The 20,484-nt window shown below is 39.3% G+C and overlaps 1 protein-coding gene across 1 annotated transcript in view; it reads right to left on the bottom strand.

The window, feature by feature from the left end:
• PAPSS1 (3'-phosphoadenosine 5'-phosphosulfate synthase 1) overlaps positions 1 to 10,853 on the bottom strand; it is an 88,337-nt gene extending 77,484 nt beyond the window's left edge. Inside the window, exon 1 of the mRNA XM_054591646.1 lies at positions 10,472 to 10,853. Within this exon, the coding sequence (XP_054447621.1) occupies positions 10,472 to 10,531 (60 nt within the window). The 5' untranslated portion in view covers positions 10,532 to 10,853. The remainder of the gene's footprint in view (positions 1 to 10,471) is intronic.
• Positions 10,854 to 20,484: the final 9,631 nt, after the last annotated feature.

The raw sequence follows: 20,484 nt of genomic DNA, 5'->3' as shown, positions 1-20,484 counted from the left end.
CTGCACCTCCCAGGAGGCCCCAGAGCCAGCGCACCCAGTAACAGCATTAGACCATGTCAAAGCACCACCCACCCACCTTCAGAAGAGCCACACTCAAGGGATGAACTCATCAGGTACCAACCAGAGTCCTGCTGCAGGAAGTCCTACTCCAGGGGTGGAACCCTGCACTGCTGATCCCCCATGGCAATCACAGCCAGGCCTTGCAGCCAAGCAGAAAAAGTGTGGAGGGGGACGGTTAAATCCCTCCCGTTGATGTGCCAACAGTAGTCAAAGATCAACTACAACAGGAGGGCACACACAGCCCACACATGAGGGTGGGGGACACCTGGAGTGTCCAACTTGGGTGAATAGGGAGGCTGTGCCACTGGACACTACAGGACACCTACTACACAAGGCCACTCCACCAAGCCTGGGAGACACAGCAGCTCTACCGAATATGTAGAAACAAACAAAGGGAGGCTGCCAAATGAGGAGACCAAAAAAACATGCCCAAGAGAAAGAACAGAACAAAACTCCAGAGAAAGAATGAACCAAGATAGAGACAAGCCATCTACTAGATGCACTGTTCAAAACACTGGTTATAAGGATGCTCAGTGAACTGATGGGAAGAGTAGATGAACTTAATGAGAACTTCAATAAAGCGTCTGTCAGCTGATTTCTCAACAGAAACTTTACAGGCCAGAAGAGATTGGTAAGAAATATTCAAAGTGATGGAAAGCAAGGACGTACAACCAAGATTACTCTCCCCAGCAAAGCTATTATTTAGAATCAAAGGGCAGATCTAGAGCTTCCCAGATAAGAAAAAGCTAAACAATTTCACCACCAAACCAATATTGCATGAAATGTTAAGGTGTCTTCTTTAAGAAGAAGGTCAAAAATATGAATAATAAAATGACAATAAATACATATCTATCAACAAGTGAATACAAAAAGAGAAAAAACAAGCAAGCAGAATAGAGACAGACTCATAGATTCCACAGAACACTGGTGGTTGCCATTTTGGGGACAGGGGCAGCAAGAGGCATGGGTAGGAGAGGTGAGGGGATTGAGAGGTACAAGTTGGTAGCTGCAGAATAGTAGCATGGATGTGAAGTACAACGTGGGGAGTATAGTCAATAGTATTATGGTAGCTGGGGAGCTGGGGGCAGTGTCAGATGGTACAGGAGTTATCAGGATGATTACTTAGTGAGCTACATAGTGTCTGGTCACTGGGTTGTATACCTGAAGCTGGTGTGATATTGTATGTCAACTGTAATTGAAAAATAAAAAATAATTTAAAGTAAAAACTAAATACATAAAATGAAAAAGGTAAGAAACAACAACAAGAAGTGCTCACACCCTTTACACAATGCGAGCACACAAGGAAAACACAGTAATCGACAAGAGACAAAGCACGCCCTCACTAGACACCAAATCTACTGGTACGTTGATGTTAGACATCGCAGCCTCCAGGACTGACAGAAATAAATTTCTATTGTTTATAAGCCATCTAGTCTATGGCAATTTGTTATAGCAGTTCAAACAGACTAAGCTAATCATTATGGGAACTACCCAAATCATTATTGTAATCAGTGGATCAGCATAGAGAAACATTACTGTGCTTGTTCACTTTTACGCTGTAGCTGAGCACTGATTTCTTTAGATTTCATAATGGGGCCAAGTAATAGGAGAATCCCTAGCCTTACTTCCACCTATAATGAGTGTGGGCATTAAGTATTAATTGTTAAAATACATTTTTATTAACTGTTACCTACAGATTTTTTTAGGTTACTTTATTTTCTAATTACAGTTGGCATATAATACTATATTGGTTGCAGGTGCATGACATAGTGACTGGACATTTGTATACCTTGCAAAGTGACCACTCAGATGGGTCCAGTACCCACCTGACACCATACATGGTTCTTGCACTACTGTTAACTGTACTCCCTATGTGTTTTGCATCCCTGCGACTATTTTTATAACGGTAAGTTTGTACTTCTTGGTCCCTTTTACTGTTTTCACCCATCTCCTCCTACCTCCTCCCACCTGGTGACCATCAATTTGTTCTCTGTATTTGAGTTTGTTTCTGTTTTATTCGTTTGTTTTTCACATTCTACATTTAGGTGAGATCATGTGGAATGTCTTTCCTTATCTGGATTATTTCATTTTGCATAGACCTTCTAGGTCTGTCTGTGTTGTCGCAAATAGTGGGATTTCGTTCCTTTTCGTAGCTGAATGGTGTTCCACTGTGTGTATGTACCACATCTTCCTTGTCTACTTGTCTATTAATACACATTTTGGTTGCCTGCATATCTTGTCTATTGTGGATGATGATGCAATAAGCATAGTGGTACATGTATGTATCTTTTTGAATTGGTATTTTAGATTTCTTCAGGTGGATACCCAGAGATGGAATTATTGGGTCACACAGTAGTTCTATTTTTAATTTCCTGGGGAATCTCCATGCTGTTTTCCATGGTGGCTGTGCCAGTCAGTATTCCCAACAGCAGAACATGGGGGCTCCCTCTTCTCGACATCCTCACAAACACTTGTTTGTTGATTTGTTGATAGTGGCCATTTTGGCAGGTGTGAGGTGGTCTCTCATTGTGGTTTTAATTTGCTTTTTCCTGATGGGAACACTGAGCATCTTTTCGTGTATCTGTTGGTCATCTGTGCCTTCTCTTTGGATGGCTGTCTATTCAGGTGCTCTGCCTATTTTTTGATCAGTTTGGTTTTTTGGTGTTAAGTTGTGTGAGTTTCTGTATGTTTTGGTTATGGACCCCTTATCAGATGTATCATTGGTGGGTATCTTCTCCCATTCAGTGGGTTGTCTATTCATTTTGTTGATGGTTTCCTTCACTGTGCAAAAACTTTTAGTTTGATGTGGTCCCATTTGTTTATTTTTTCTTTTGTTTCCCTTCCTGAGGGGACATACCCAAAAAATATTCCTGGGAGCAATGCCGAGAATTTGCTGCCTGTTTTCTTCTAGGAGTTTTACAGTTTTAGGTCTTAGGTTTGGATCTGTGATCTATTGGGGGTTTGTTTTCATGTGTGAAAGGCTGGTCAAGTTTCTTTTTTTTGCACGTATTTGTCCAGTTTCCCCAACACAGTTTATTGACGAGACTATCTTTGCCCCAATATAAAACAAACAAACAAACAAATAAACAAACAAGAAAGGACATTTAGGACCTTTGATGGCCCCGGCAGGGAGCAACCTTCCTGAGGGACAGCTAGGCACAAAGTGGAAAAGTGACTAAGGAATCTAGAATGGCTCTGGGCAGCCTGAAGGACTCATGTTAAGTCAACAACCATAAATTTAAAGCAAGACCAGTTACCATGACTGTGTTTTCTGCAGCCAAAGGCTGAGGCATGAAATAGTCAGAGACAAATCCACCCAGGGCTGTGGTTTGGCACAAAGGTTTTCAAAATGGGGAACAAACACCCCTGCAGGTATTGTAAGCATGGATTTTGTAAAGGGCCATATTTCCATCCTGCAGTTCAACTCCCAGAGGTAGCCTTTTCTAAGAGTCTTCCTGAGAGATGCCTAAGGTTCAGGATCTCTTTCCACACCTCTTCCTTCACAGTACCCCTCCCCCCACCAAGTGTACAGGAGAAAGGCATCTCTGTCCATCTGAGTCTTACTATCACTCAAGTGGAAAATCCTTTGGGACCAAAGGCATGGCTGAAAAATTCTTTTAATAGGCACACCACAAAATCCAACTCCTACCCACTCCACTAATCACCTCATTAATACACGTATTTCCAATAAAATTACCGTATTTTGCCATGTATAATGCACACTTTTTTGCTCAAATTTTTGAGGGAAAAATAAGGATGCACATATACGTAGATATAATGATCATATATCATGAGTATAATAATCCTGTGTATAATGCACACAAAAACATGGGTGTGCATTATACAAGCCAAAAATATGGTACGCATTTTTATGTTCAATATTACTTATGATAAGGGTCTCCTGATCCATTTCTTTCCAATAAGCTGATGAAGCAAACATAACTTTCCAGCTCTGCATTTCCAATACCTTACACAAAAAAACAGGGTTTCAAACAGAAACATCTGCATCTCTTGGGAGGCAGAAGCACCTCCACTGATTTTAGCTCACAGCCAGGCTGCCTGAGGAGAAGGGAGCAAAGCCTGCAGAAGGGAAATGGGGGAAGCAAAAAAGAGGGTATTTACAAGTTAGTTTCCTACATTTGCACAAAGGGTTTGACTGGGTCATTTCATTTGGGGATTGTTTTTTTCCAAGTTATTCCGCTTTGGGGCAAGAAGAAACATGTATCACATGAATTTTAATTCATTTTAGCCCTATAACATGTTTTCTTCTTTTCTTAGTAAATTGAGGAGAATGAATAAAAATTATCCGACAAGCTATAAACCACTGAAGATATGGCTGAGAGCAAATATAGACAAGCAGAGATCTTTTGTTTTAATCACTAGAAAAGAATACTCCTACATTTAAAAAAAATCCTGGCAGCAAATATGGCGGTCTGGGTATAAGGAGCCTTATTGTGTATGCATGTTTGATATTTTTCAAATAAAAAAAATAAACGTTAAGAAAAGGATATGCCACATTCTTCTCCCTCCTAGTTTCTCAAAGTAAATCAAAAAACACTTTCTAAAATTACTGGAATTGCAAGTTGATGCAAATATGCCTGAACTTCATAAAGGATCTAAAAGCTACTTCTCTATGCAATCTTCTCGTTCCTTTCTCCTTTCTTTTCCTTTTCCACCCACTCTAGACAACCCTTCCTATAACTCTGCCAGAAAAATATAACAAGAGTGACTCACTAAAGACCAAGAGTTAAGTTAGTATTTACTTCTGACTCTACACTCCTATTCTCTGTCTTCAACAGTTACATGTTATAGACCCTGTAACATTTACTACCCATATCACTTGTTTGTCATTTATGAACTCTTTTATATTGTATTTTCACGAGTCTTTTGTGTGTATATATTTTTGACTTGCTTGGGAGGCAGGTCAAGCACTGAGTTGTTTTTTCTACAATGCCCACCCTCACTTGTCTAGCCAGTGCTCACTAAAAGTCACATACAAGCCATCTATTTTAAAGTATGACTTGTTTTCTGTATAATGTGTAAATGAAATGATGACTGGCATTCAGGAATCTTAAGTCTAGCAGAACTGGGACAATTCATTTCTAAAGAATTCACTCCCTTTCCACATTCGGGACTAAATGACCCTCAGTCCTGTTGCCAGGCTAAAGTCACATGGCCTACGATATTCATGCTGTCCCTTTTCTACACATTCTACAAACTTCTGTCTTCATCAACCACACAAGGGCCCTGTGCTCCTTTTTGACCCACCTTAATTTCCATGTGAGCTGTTTGGTTATTCTATCCACTTTCCTACATAGCTTTTCCTATGAGGCCATTTAGAGAATTTCATTCTTCGAGTTTATTCTGATTTTAGGAAGAACTCTGCATGTTTAAGTGAAACTTGTAAAGGTACTGAACAAATACCAAATATCAGGCATAAGTTTGGACTTCCATTTCTATCAGCTGTCTCACAACCTACCTTAAGCTGTCTGCTAAACAGTGTCTCCCTCCAAAGAGAATCCCTCAAATGGTAACCAGCACATTACTTTTATGCCCCAAGACATAATATGAATGAAACTGAAGAGATGGAAATGTGCAATGAGAAGAAACCATTCACTCACAGAGTTATTGATAAGTAAAAGCTTTAGTTCAGTTATTGATAACTGAAATTAATCTTTTTAAACACTAACAAGCCAAACAGCGTAAGTGAAGATCGTACATTCCTGAAGGCTGAGAAAAAACATTTGAGAAAGCTACACTTAAACCTTTCCACTACAAAGTATGAGTAGCAACACTGACTCTGCGGCAGGAAGTAAATCAGGCCCTACCCCCTAACCTCCTGAATTGGAACTAAGTTAGCAGCATGCTTATCTGGTCACTATTAACTGTCATGCATGGTCTGCGTACATGTTTTGTCTCCACAACTATTCCGTTTTAAAGATTAAAGGATACTTAAATAATTACTCAATAGATTTTTTAAATATCAATACTTCAATGGAAGGTTCCCTGGACAACCTCCAGGTGGGGAGCCCAGCACTAAGAGATTCCGAGAAATCAGAAATGAGTCTGGAACTACCTGCTCATTCATTCAATGTTGTTGACTTATCCCTTCTAGATACAGGGGATAAAAGAGAACAAGATGTTTCAGGGAAGGACACTGACTGCAAAAAGATAAAATCATTCCACTGCGACAGTCCCCTGCCTTGACCACGGTGACAACAGAGCAGTTCCCACACATATGAAGGGAGTTCCCAGGCTGTGGGCAGCCAAAAATGCACTAACATCTACCTCGAAGGTTGAAATTGACTATTATAACCATGAGAGTGCACGTAAAAACTTGTACATGAATGTTCACAGCAGCATTATTTGTAATAGCCAAAATGTAGAAACAGCTCATATATCCATCAGCTGATGAATAAACAAAAAGTAGTATATCCACACAATGGAATATTAATCAACTACTTACAGGGATGAAGTACTGAAACATGCTACAACATGGATTAACACCAAAAACATTGTTAAAGACACACACAGAAGGCACATACTGTATGATTCCATTTATAGGAGTCTAGAATAAGGAAATCCAAAGACGCAACGGGTACCACTGGCTGTCAGGGGCCAGAGGCAGGGAGGCAGGATGATAGAGGATAACTGCTAATGGGCACCGGGTTTCTGTTGGGGGTGATGACAGTGTTCTCAAATTAGACAATGGTGATGGTTGCACAACTCTGTGAATATACAAAACCACAGTGAACTTTACACTTAACACAAAAGAGAAATAAAAGCAAAGAGAAGGAATGCAAACATAAAGAAACTAGAAAGAAGAGTAAGTAAAAGGAAGCTGAATAATGGCTGCATTCATCTAAATTTAGAAAAGGGACTTCTATAAAATAATGTCTAATATTTCCACTATCTTTACTCACAACTTATTTGGTGAAGAACTGTGTCCTTAGGAAAGGATATTTCACAAAAATGATTACCACTTATGTAAACGTTAAAAAGAAACATTATTCTCTTCATTTGGACTAATTTCTTAGTACTGGGTTTTTGAAACAATTAGGGTTGGAGTTTTGCTGTCGGTATGCTATGGGTAATTGATTCATCTCAGAGCAAGAGATGGTACTTTCCAGGCTGATGGAAGAGAAAATTCTATTAATTGGATTTTACTTTAAATTATTGAATACTACTTTTGCACTTCAGATTTACATAACTTTTCCCCCTTTTTCTAACTCAAAGCCAAGAGGAGAACAGAATTTCTCAACTTCAGAAGTAACAACTTTCTGGCCCAGATAATCTCTAGGCCACTGCAGGCCTAATCTGCATGAGGTCTAGCAGCATCCCTGGCTTCTACTCACTAGATGCCATAAGTCATACACACACTCTCTCTCTCTCTCTCACACACACAACAACAACAACAACAACAACAACAACCAAAAATGACAACAACAACAACCAAAAATGTCTCCAGATATTGCCAACAACAACCAAAAATGTCTCCAGATATTGCCAAATGCCTGGAGTGGCAAAATTTTTACCCGGTTGAGAACCACTGGAGTAAAGTGGAGAACCACTCCTCAAAATTCAGTGTAACAGAGCCAGGCTGGGGAAACTTATTTCACACTTCACACTGAGAGAAGCAATTATGCTAAGGAGATGCTAACACTGCTGGGTACCCTGCCAAAAGCCAGGGCTCAGAATTGCCTAAAAACATGACAGTAGCGATTATCTCTTGAAATTCCGTGCCCTGGAAAGAAAGTAAAAATAAAAAAACATAAATAAAAAGGTAAGTAGAAAAACATAACTTTTATGTTGCTGGCATCCATCCCAAAATGACTATCTAGACCTGCCCTGTCCAACAGAACATTGTTCTGAGATGATGAAAATGTTCTATACTGTGCTGTCCAACACAGTGGCCACTAGCTACATGGGGCAAAACAGCACTGGAAACATGACTAAAGAACAGAAATTTTAATTTTACTTAATTTCTAACTAAAGTTAAGTTGCCACAGGTAGCTAAAGGTTACCAGATTGGACAATGCAGATCTATACCTTGCTATCATTCTTCTTATTACTGTTGTTAGTCAACATTAAAAGTATGTTCTTGGTAAAAGTCTAGCTCTTCCTCTTTGGGCAATTATTCCAGCAGCAACTCCCTGGTCTCTAGGGTAAGAAGATCAATACCTGTCCCTGACAACAGCCAGGCCAATCCTCCAATCTTGTTTGGCCTTTAACGTGCTGTGTGTTCCTTTTCTGAATTCCTGTTTCATTTTTGTACCACCTTAGTCTTCCCCAAAATCCAGAATGAGCAGCTGGACTTCTGTGAAAGGTATCTACCAGTATAAGGGACAAATTGTTCAGAAAAAGTACAACTAGTAAAAGGGAAAATTATCTCATTCATTTATTGTTTGGTTTTTAAGTAACTCTCTCTCAGGTAGAATATTCTATCCATAAAAACAGAACCCTTTTCTGTGTGTTTTTGTTGTTTTTACCACCTATATCGCCCTGTGTGTTTTACAGGCCTTCCACATCTGGAACAATGTCTAATTTCTCCAGCAACTGGTCTTCCTGGAACACCAGTTTTATCATATAATGGGAACATTAAAGGTGTATGAGTTCTTCACATTTGTGTATATCAACTGATTTAAGTATATGAGAGGGAAAAATGGTGCGTGTTCTCTATTGAGGCAAAGAAAGAAAATTAAAAATTCTAGCCTCATCAAAAATCTCCCACAGAATCAAGTCTTAACTCTGCAGGTAAACATTAACAACTGCATAACCTAGCCCCACCCTATTGAATTTTAACTACACTCCTCAAAAAATAACTCTCCAGAGTAGTTACTCATGGTTGGAATAATAATTCTTATCCCGAACTCTTCTAAGTTAATCTCTCCCTAAACTGCCAAAAAAATCCCCTTGTCTTACACGACACACTGTGGTCAGAATGACGAACTCATCACCTGGCAAGGCCATTTATAACCTCAATCAGGCCATGAGCAACCAGAATGCAAATCCTGAGTCCCTCATGTTTCATCTTTTCCACCTCCAACACAGGTCCCTACAATGAATACACACTTATTTGGCAAATGGAATAGTAAATAAATGAGCAACAGACAGTGTAACTGAAATTACCCTTAAATACATTAATTTAGTACCTTCTTTCCCTAACTCAGAAATACTCAAGATAACAGAAGCAATATCAATAGTTTCATGGCAGTGGCTTCATTGAACTTTCACATTCATTATCCTCTTTACTCCGTTGAGTACTTACTATTATAACCTTCTTTAGTTAGCTGAGGTTTAAAGAAGTTATTTTCCTCAAGATTACACACTAGTAAATGGCAAAGCTGATACTAGAGACCAGGCCAGTAATTCAGTGCTCTTTCCAATGTTCTAACTCATCTTTCACTTCCCTTCCCTTCCTTTAAAAGCTAAGGAAGAGGTAATAACAAAAAGAAGAAAGGGATCAGGTTCGAATCAGTACCAACAGCAGATAAGGTAAATGAATGACTGCAAATGGACATTTGCCTGAAATGGCTTCTTTTTTTTTTTTTCCCTTGACTCATCAAGGGTAATGATTGGCAGGGCTGCGTTTAAACCTCATGATTTTGTTGCACTGTGAAATAAAAACGTCCACCTAAACCTAAAACCACAGCGCCTTTCTAGACTGCCAAGTTGGACACCACCTCCCCACCACGCCCGGTATCGACGTTTATTAGATTGTCTGTTTCTTATCAAAGAATAAGGAAGGAAGCAACCTAAATGAGGACACGACATCTGACAACATCAAAGCCAACTGGCTGTCGTTGCTAAATGTTATAAACCATTAATCTTCCCACACCTTACTGTCTCCAGGAATCGAGTCTTAAAACTCATGTTATGTGTTAGATATTCGAATTTAACACCGACCCACAAAGAAACCTCAGTTCAGGGCAGTCTCAGCTCATGAATGGCTACATTGTTGGGCACTCTCCCTTCACACTGAAACGCAGAAATGGAAAGACTTGGAAATGGACCCAAACCTCGGCTAACTGCACTGGCAGAGCCAAGAAAAACCAGCAGCACACGGAAGACGCCCGCCTCCGCCTCCACTGCAGACCACGTAGCTCCCGGGGATGCCGGCAGCTCCCCACATCGAGGGTGCAGGTTTCAGCAGCCTCCAGCTGTCTCCGGAAAGGCTAAGATCTCCTTTGAGCCGACGACAGAGGGTGGGTCGGAAGGCACACACCACCCAGCCCCAGACCCCGGCCGCGCCACCTCTTCCCGCACTACCCACCACCCCAGCTGATAGGCACCGCGGCCTCTAGTACCCATCCTCGGCGCCCCAGAGAGAGTACAGAGGAGGCGGAGAGGAGACAGCGGCTCCGGAACCAGATGCAGCCGGAGGCTCCCAGCCTCCTCTCTTTCCACTCACCCAGTTTTGCGCGTTGTTGCTCAGCTTGACTTTCTTGCACAGGCTCCCGGGGACCTCCATGGCTGTAGAACACGCGCTGGTGCCGTGGTCCTCAGGATTTGCAGGCCAACCGAAGCAAGGAAGGCCAGCGGGGGCGGGGCTGTGTTGGAGGCGGGGTCTCCTCGCGTCGGCGGGCGCACGCTTACGTACGCTCGTGCTCGTGACTCCGCCTGCGGGAGTGTCAGCATCTCCTGGCAGAAGCCCGGCGCAAATACTTGTAAGGGAGGCAAAGTGGAAGAGGAGAACTGAGGGCCGAAAGAAGGCAGGGTTTGGAGAGCCCACGGTGCTATTCCTTGCTAATTCTGAGGAAGGAACAGGGCCTGGGAAGGTAATCGTGGAACGCCCAGACTGTTCCCCGTCAGCCGCCTTTCGCTGCGCCTGGGCGGAGACTGGGCCGTTCTGGGCACTTGCCTCCGGGAGAATAGCTCCTGGTTCTTCCTTAGAGTGCTCGTTGGGAGAAAACGTCACCTGAATTCCCGCCCTTCCGGCTTTTCCACCATAAACCCGGCCAGTAGTCTCTGGTGTCCACCCAGTCTTTCCGCTTGTTAGCTGGGCCACATTTTAAAATGGATTTTCCAGACTTACACAGGGAAGAATTGGTTCCCTGAACTTATTTTCCCCAAGTTTCTTCATTTTAAAAATCTGCTCAACATAATTTTTACCAAAACCAATGCCCCATCTCTGGACATCAATAATTAACACCTAGACTGGGCTTAGTGGTTATTTACAAAGTGCCTCCTAATGCAGAGATGTAGTGGAATAAGCATTGCTGAGACAGCCACTTAAAATAGTCAGGAGGCTATTAAGGAAGTGGGGCCTATGAACATTTTGCGCCTTAGTTCTCAGACCTTCTCTCAAGTTACTAACCAGTTGCTAAACTGAGCTCAAGGTGGAGCCATATCATTCTAGAACAGCATCTGGGCAGGGCAATATACGGACTTTGCTTCCTACCTTGTAGTTTTTCCCTCATTTGCATATTAGGACTAACCAATCCCTGTGAACCTATCCTATATTTGCATGGAAGAATTACACTGTGGTTTTTTCCTTTATAAACCTTACCCTTCTTTGTTCCTCCGGAGCAATTTGGGTTGCTACCTAGATCTGAGTGTGTCAGATTGCAATACTTTTACTCCAATACATGCCTTTTCTTTATTACAGTCTGAACCTCTTCTTTGGTTACCACCCACTGGGAAACCTCTCTTCACATCAGGAAATTGCTGTCCAGTGCTTCGCATGAACTAGGCTGAAAGGGAGCCTCTATATTATTAGCTCCTGAGGAAAGTCTTAGAGGACTGAAATTCAGGCTTACGATGGCTGCTGGCTACCGCAGGGTAGAATGCCCACTGGTGGAGGGCACTTTCAAATTCACCAAATTATTCCAGGGCTAGTTCAAAGGCAGATTAGCTGGAAGGTATAGGGGAGCTTTTTTGATGAGTTATCGCCTGTCCCATTGCCGTTACTCTAAGTGCTTCTCCACAGCTTGCCCCTGGCCCCAAGACTGTTGTCTGAAGCTCTGTTCTTCCATAACCCAACACCCTCTCCCCTCAATATGCACGCAGGCACACAGGCACACCGATCTCTAAGACCTGAAGCTGCTGCCTCTTAACAGCTAGCAAATACGTCCCCTATTTATTTACCAGAATGCTAATGTCTCAAATTTGGCCTTTCCTACATCCAACGTGAATTACAGCTAAGCCTCCTACCTGAACATCCTCCCACCCGTGCAGCTGGTTTCTCCACACCTCCCACGCACAACATTTTTGCAAATTCTGTCAGAGTGCTATTTCTAAAATTGAAGTTCAGTCTTGTTATTAGGCCAATTAAAATGTCAGTGGTTCCCTACAGCTTTATCTAGAGATTCTTACTCAGGGGTCTGTATATTGAATTGAATCTCAGTATAATTCTGAATTCTGCCAATGACAGGAACAGGCTTCAGATGAAAAGACACCACGACATTTGGAATGAGCCCTTTCTCCAAGGAGTCCTGATCCTTGTTAGGAGGAAATAGTATTTAGGTTTCACAATCTGTACTTTATGAGTGCTCATTTGCTTATGACAATCTACATTTCTAGTCTTTTTAATGAAAGACTTTTTAAGGTAAGTTATATCATTAGTTTCCATCGATATATCAATTCAAATTCATGATTCCAGACATGGATCATGCAAATAAGCCTGAAACAACTTGTCAAACCAGAAACAAGGAAATTATCAAGAAATTATAGGACTCAAGAGTCAACTTGAAGAAGCTTTCCCATGTCAAAGATGGTAAATTAGAGCACTAAGGTGTAATAATTAAAAGATATTAAAACAAATCAAATGTGTTTAAATCTAGGTTTTCAAAATAATGATAATTTAAAAACTCATTCTCAGCCTTGGAGGATATTGGTGAAACAACTTATTATTTGGAAAACTAATAAAGGGAAATGATTAAGCACTTACTCTGCATTCCCTGCACTAACTGTATGTCAACTAATAAAGAAATTAATGAGGGGAAGTTTCCCTTTGTAGAAGCACAGCTAAAATTAAGAAGAAAAGATAGAATTATAATATCACTATTTTACAACTTCTAATAAAATGGATAAAAACAATGATCTTCAATGGCTGCTAATATGAAAATAAAGAACATCAGAACTTTTTTCCTCCTGATGAAGTAGTAATGCAAAAAAGTATCAAATCTAATTATAATTAAGCCTTCAGGTCTAATTATCAATTTACAGTTAATACAGAGGAAAGAAGAAGATTTAAAATTACCACAGATACAACCAAATCCAAACTGTGAAAAATGCTACATCATAAATGATCTGATTCTTCAATAATTTTAATGACAGAAAAAAAAGAAATGATGAAGAACTAAAGGTTAAAATAAAACTTAAGAGAAACATCAAGTAGTTGAAATATATGGGATTTATTTGAACACTAATTCAAACAAAAAAACAAAAATGTATGTAGAAAAGGAAAAATTTGAAGAATTTCTGGATTCTTAATAGTAAAGTCTTATATGTTTTGGTGTGATAATAGCATTGTTGTTATATTCTTGAAGGAGTAAAATTAGAGTACATAATAAAAGATTTATCAACAAAATGGTAAGTCCGTAAGATTCAGGAAAAAAATAGGGATCTTGGAAAGTAAAAGCAAGATAACAAGAATGGAGAAAAAGAAAGTGAGGATATATCTCAGAATGCAGAGTAAAAACCCCAAAATATGAAAAAATTGAGGGAAAATTTTAAAAGAAAAACACAGTCCCAGAAATTTAACATCTAAATGTTAGGAGTTCCGTAAAGAGAAAACTCAGAGGTGGAAATAACCAAGGAAATTATTCAGAAAAGAAAACCCTACCATTGAAGGACTTGAGTCCTTTCCTGAACATCCAGCTCAACAGACAAAAATCAAACACAAAGCACAGCACTATGAAATTTTACAGCACTGTTCCCCAGCATCCTGAAATTGGAAATACAAGCTTCCAAGGAGATGAAGAGTTCACAAAGAATCAGGAATAAAAATGAATTGAAGCTCTAAATAAAAACACTGAGAGCTAGAAGACATAAGATGGACCAATATTTTCAGAGGTCCGAAAGAAAAATTTTTCCGACTTATAATTTGAAACTAGCATACACACTTTCTCAAGGCAATATTGGAAGATATCCTCCACCAAAATGGAAAGAAAAAGACATGGCATCCAGAAAACAAGAGTTTTTGCACAGGAGACAACGGAAGGGAATTTCTGGATGATGGTAAAAGGAGATCCCAGGATGATTGTTATGTACCAGGAGTCAGGTGTCTTTGCCAGAGGTTGGAAGGCCCCTGGGGAGCCTTATTTAGAAAAATGAAATTGATAGAACATCTGATGGGAATGACAATATTGAAAATGGTTCGGACAACTGACAGAGTTTGGAGTTAAATTAATGACAACTACTTAGAAAACTAAGTCATCAAAAAGGTCACATTTATCATACCCTTTCTGAACAAACTGTATTCAAGGTAATCAAATAACTGAAAATTTCATACTGACAGTTTATGTTAATGAATGCGGAAGGAATATTGACATTTAAAATCACCATTTTAAACACCTGAGGAGTAATTAATGATTATGGGCAATAATCATTAGTAGCTGCTAGAAGTATTAGGTGAAAGATAGTATGGTAGTTAATTTTATGTGTTAACTTGACTGGGTCACAGGGTGCCCAGGAACTTGATTAAAAATTATTCTGGGTGTATCTGTGAGAGTGCTTCTGGATAAGAATAACATTTAAATTAGTAGAGTGAGTAAAGGAGATTGCCCTTACTAGTATAGGTGCTCCTCATGCAATCAGTTGAAGGCCTGAGTAAAAGAAAAAAAATGACTCTTCTGCAAGTAAGAAGGAACTCCTCCTGCCTTACTGACTTGAACTGAGACATTCATTTTTGTTTGGTTGGTTGGTTGTTTCGTTGGTTGGGTTGGTTGTTGTTGGGTTTGTTTTTTGCCTTCAGACTTGAACTGAAACATTGGCTCTTTGATCTCAACCTGGTTTTCAGTTTGGAATTTCAGCCATCAGCTCTCCTGGTTCTTAGGTCTTTGGACTCAGAATGGAAGAATGCCATAAGCTTTCCTGGGTCTCCAGCTTGCTGACTAAAACTCTTGGGATTTCTCTACCTCTGTAATCATATGAGCCAATTCCTTAAAATAAATCTCTATCTGGTTTATTGGTTCTATTTCTCTTGAGTATCCTTATGAATACAGATAGAAAAGGGAATTTTATAATGGAGGGAGCAGGCTGATACCAGCTGTATCCAATGATTAATATTAGCTTCTCTAAAACTGGGACACCAGCTACCATTTACCTTAAAGTGTGATATAATAAGAAATATTCAGCACTAATTGTCTTAGTTTGGGTTGTTCAAGAAGCAGGCTTGGAAGAAGGATTCGAGTACAAATTATTTATTTGGGAGGTGATCCAAAAGCACCATTAGTGGAGTGTGAAAGCAATACAGGAACAGAAAGTCAATCAACAGTATGTTATCAAGCAGCATTTTGGGCAACTGGAGCTTAATGCTACCAGAGAACTCTGAGTGTAGAAAATGTCCTTTAGAGTATTACCTGAGACCAGAGGGCTGGAATATTTATACAACTTCCTTCAGTAATTATTTAAGTGCTACTCCCAGGGGTGTTCATCCCTGGTACTTTGGATGGCAATGCACATAGGTAGAGAAGACACTGGTCCCAAAGAAAGTAATGTAGGTATACTCACAGGTGACAGTCACAATGACATATTCCACAATAGTAATGACAGAGGGGATATGAATGGGGCAACAGAAGTGTTTGGTTAATCATTTATGAAGTATTCTTTAGAATATAAAAAGCAGTGACATATTTCTGTACTCCTTTTTTATGTAAGAGAGTACCTTTTTTTAAGAAGATAAAAAATAATAAAGAATTCCATGAAGGAAACCATGACAAACTCACATGGAAGGAAGGAAAAGAAACTATCTCCAGAGGAAAACTATCATTCTGGAAAAGAAGAATGACAACAGTCTAACTACATGGCTCAGCTCTAAATCACAGGTTCTTAGTCATAACACTATAAACTATGAATATAAACCATAAAACTGTAACATAGCTAGATGGAGAGCCTGAGGAGATGAAAAGAGAGTGTGTGTATCTGTGTGTGTGCGCATGATGGTGATAAGAGAGGAAGGAGGGATAAGTCACCATTTTCCATAGTGAGAAACCCATAGATATTGCCTGAAACATAAAGACCAACTATAGCAATATACCCATTATTTCAAGATATGCAAATGTATATCAAGCAAATTAGCTAATAGACTTAAGAGTGGTTGCCTGTAGGAAAGAAAAATTGGGACAGAAGAGGAAGAAAACCAGGGCTTTGCTATTTGTCTTTAAATTCCTTGTAGAATTATTTGGATATATAATTTTGACACACACACACTTTTTAAAGTGAATTAGATGTCAAATGAAGTGCACATGTGAAAACCCTTCAGTTGTTTAGCTTGAAAATGGAGCAGAGAAATGAGACACAGCTGCAAGAAAATACAGAATTAAGGCACGATGTTTTAAAAAGAAAAGAGAAGTGAGAATAAATTGCACATTGATGAGAATGACCCAACAAGGTGCAAGAGGGTAACAGATAGATGGAGAGTCTTGAGGGTTGGAATCCAGAGCACAAGTGAAGATAGGCCTTTGAAGGGAGGAAGGTAATTCTTGCAAAATAAAGTAAGATTGGCACAGGTGCCAGCAGTGGTATAGATGGTGGGAGGATGAAGGAATTTCCACTGAGGATTTTTATTTTCTCATTTAAACATGAGGCAGGGCCTTTAGTGAGAGAGGACCATACTTTCAGAGCTACTTCCTAAACAACAAATGGACATTCCTAAATATCTAGAACTAAGTAGGCTTAGGCACTGTGATACTTGTCCCTCATTTAACTGTACCCTACAAAAGTCATCAAAATTGAAAAGATCAAATTAAATATTTTAAGCTAAACTGAGGAGCTATAAAAATTAGGAAACCCAAAGCAAAGTATATTTTAACCCTTCAGGTACACAGATATTCTTGGTAAGATGGTAATAGGTAAGTAAATAAGCTTGATTATATTGTAAGTCATTTACCTTGTAATATCAGAGTACCTGTGTCAGAAGTTAGTCTGGGACAAACAAAATTTTAAAAATGCCACATAAGCCAGAGGTAAATGGCCATTCATCCTGCATACTCCCTATTGTTAAATCTGCAGTAGCTAAGAAACAGGTGTGATGTAGTTCCTTGGAAGCAGACAGGAATTTCCTTCTGGAAGAAATCACTACAGATTCAGGAAAATTTCTCTTCTCCTATTTACTTTAAATCCCTGAAACTTGTCAGTTTGCAGGGAAAACCACCCCTCTAGTCAAGACAGTACCATTTCCCCACCTTTTGCATATGTGGAGAAGATATACTAAATTTTGCAAAGGCATGTCTTCTCTACTGAGGGATTTGCATATGTGGAGAAGATATACTAAATTTTGCAAAGGCATGTCTTCTCTACTGAGGGATTTGATTGAATAAAGAATAAGACAGAAGAATCCCTGAAACATCTCTTACCAAATTTCATCTGACACATTTCCTGTGGTTATAACTGTCACTTTTTTCCCTAGGAAAAAATCTCCCAAATAGTGTATTTCATAAGACCAGTTACTAAAAATTGTTATATTTTTAAATTATGGCTTGTCTATAACTCAAAGGAGATTTTTGGAGTGAGTGGAAATAACTGACTCAAATTCTCTCAAATTCTAGGTTTTCTACTAATTACATGACCTCAGGTAAACATGTAACTTCTCAGGGCAGGGGAGGGGGTCAGTTGGATAAATTTATCTCAAAGGATTCTTTCAGTGCTAATATTATTCTAGATTCTTAATTTACATGATATAATAATTTATCAATTATTTACCAAAAATAATAATTTAATCAAAACAAAAATTATCTTTAAGTACCTTACAATATGTAAAACATTGTGTTAAATCTTTTTGCTGTGTTAAAATAAATGAATAGTAACTAATGGGAAGCAGCACCAAACACAATGTATAGTCTTTTTCCTAGATTTTTTCCAGCATAACTATGATGAAATTTATCTGTTGCTGTGCATTTCAATAGTTCATTACATTTTATTGATGATTATTATTCCATTGTACTATGTCATGATTTTGTTAAATTAACATTTTTAAGTACAGCACAGGATGCTGGATAGTGGTTTGCTATTCAACAACGGACCAAAAGAGAAATTGAAATACAGAAATGTATTACTCATAGTCCTGGCGGAGGTACACAACACATCTCAAGGGGCTACATGGGGAGCTCAAGGCAGGGTACAGACAGAAAGAGCAATAAGACCGTGAGCACGTGCCTTTATTAGAGTCCATGAGTGGAGTGCTCTGGATTTTCCAGGCTAGGAACATATTAGTCAATTCAAGCTAAAAAGAGCAGGGTTTTGATAAACTCCATGGATGTCTTATCTAAAACACATGCGAAGGGAAAGTCTTGGAGGCAGGGGAGACTGTTGATCACAAGGGCCATTAGAGAAGTCATATCAGGAACTTCTATTTCCTTGTGACTCTGTAAGCTATTATCTAGAACAGCGATTTTCAAACTTTCTCACCTCATGGCACACATAAACTAATTACTAAAATTCTGCAGCACACCAAAAAATATGTATTTTTTGCTGATCTAATTAAAAATAGGTGTAATTTTGATTCATTCACACCAAAGGCTATTGTTGTGTTAGCTATTATCATTGGGTTTTTTTTGACAATCTAAGAGAAAAGAGGTAGTGCCCCTGACTAAATAATCAGATATTACATGTTTTAAAAATTCTTGTGGCACATCAGTGTGCCTCTTGCAGCACACCAGTTGAAAATTGCTGACCTAGAGTATGCCATTGTATAAGGGGGCTAGTGTCAGTTTAAGGCTCCCACAGGCACTTGGCCAAACAAAACAGATGCCAAAGCAGTAATACTTTGAGTAGCTTAGCTGAACTCTTAACATATGGGTATATCATAATTTGCTTTTTTATCTGTTGGAGGATATTTGGGTAATTTCAGTTTGGGGCTATTGCAAATAAATCCGCCATGGACATTTACATACAAGTTTTTGTGTGGGCCTATGCTGTCCTTTCCCTGGGGTAAATACCTAGGAGGGTAATGGCTGGGCCTTATGGTAGACATGTTTAATTTTTTGAAAACTGCCAAAATTATTTTCCAAAATGGTTTTACAATTTTATGTTGCTGCCAGCGGTGTGTGAGAATTGTTGTATATCCTTGCCAACATGGTATGGTTGGCCTTTTTAATTTTAGTCATTGTAGTGGTATGCAGTAGTACCTCATTATGGTTTTAATTTGTCCTTCCCTAAAGACAGTGCTGCTAAGCATCTTCTCATGTGCTTTTTGGCTGTCTATGTATCTTCTTTGATTAAGCATCTGATCAGCAGTTTTGTCCGTTTCCTAATTTATTCTGTTATTACTGTTTTGAAATTGTCTATATTTTTCATGTCAAACATTTTGTGTTTCACCTCCAGAAGGTTAATGTGGGTCTTTAAAAAAAGAAAATCTCCTATGCCTCCATTTACTATGAAGTTTTTTTATATTAAAAAATATTTTCGAATATATGTAACATAAGTGTTTTAATGTCTTCATTTACTATTGCCTGTGTTTACATCCCTTTGTATCAATTCATTGTTTTCATTATGGATCATATCTTCCCTTTCTCTTCCTCCTCTTTATCAGACCCCTGATGTTGTGAATTTTACTTTGTTGAATGCTGCATATTTTTGTATCCCTATATTTTTATATTCTTGAGCTTCACTCTAGGTCACAGTTAAGTTACTTGGGAACCATTTAATCCTTTCAAGGTTTGTTTTTGGCACCATTAGGTGGTATCAGAGCAGCTGTTAGTCCATGACTAACTGTGCCCCACCACACAGAACACCATTGTGAGTACTTTGCCCATTACCAAAGTTTTCCACTTTGGCCAGTGGGAACACAGTCTACTTACAGCTAGCTGTGTTGCTGTACGGGAGCTGCAGACATTTCCCTCTGCTCCTTTTGCATGGTAAGTGTCTCTTTGCTCCCCATTTGTTTCCTCACTGCCTTTTGCCAGATGTACTTCCTGCCATCTCTGGGACTTTCTCTGCAGTCACTCTCTCCTCTCAAGTTCTCTACCCTGTCTCCCAGCTTCCCAGATCCAACTTCGTAACTCAGGGAACTACTGGCTCCTGCCTGGGATCCCCAACCCTGCTTTGTAGCCTGAAAACTCTCTCCAGATAGCAAGCTATAGCAATTATAAGGCTTATCCCATTTATATCCCCATTTCTCAGGGATCACTGTCCTGTACTGCCTGGTATCCAGTGTCGGAAAACCATTGTGTTATATATTATTTTATTGGGTTTTTGTTAGTTGTTTCAAGTGGGAGAGTACATCCAATCATTGATATTTTTTCTGCTAGAAAGTAAATAAAT

Source organism: Pteronotus mesoamericanus, unplaced genomic scaffold (assembly GCF_021234165.1).
Source record: "Pteronotus mesoamericanus isolate MK-2021 breed Mesoamerican mustached bat unplaced genomic scaffold, CSHL_Meso_final scaffold_232, whole genome shotgun sequence".
NCBI lineage: Eukaryota > Metazoa > Chordata > Mammalia > Chiroptera > Mormoopidae > Pteronotus > Pteronotus mesoamericanus.
The sequence above is the reverse complement of the archived record's forward strand: the minus strand, read 5'-3'. Positions and strand labels throughout refer to the sequence as shown.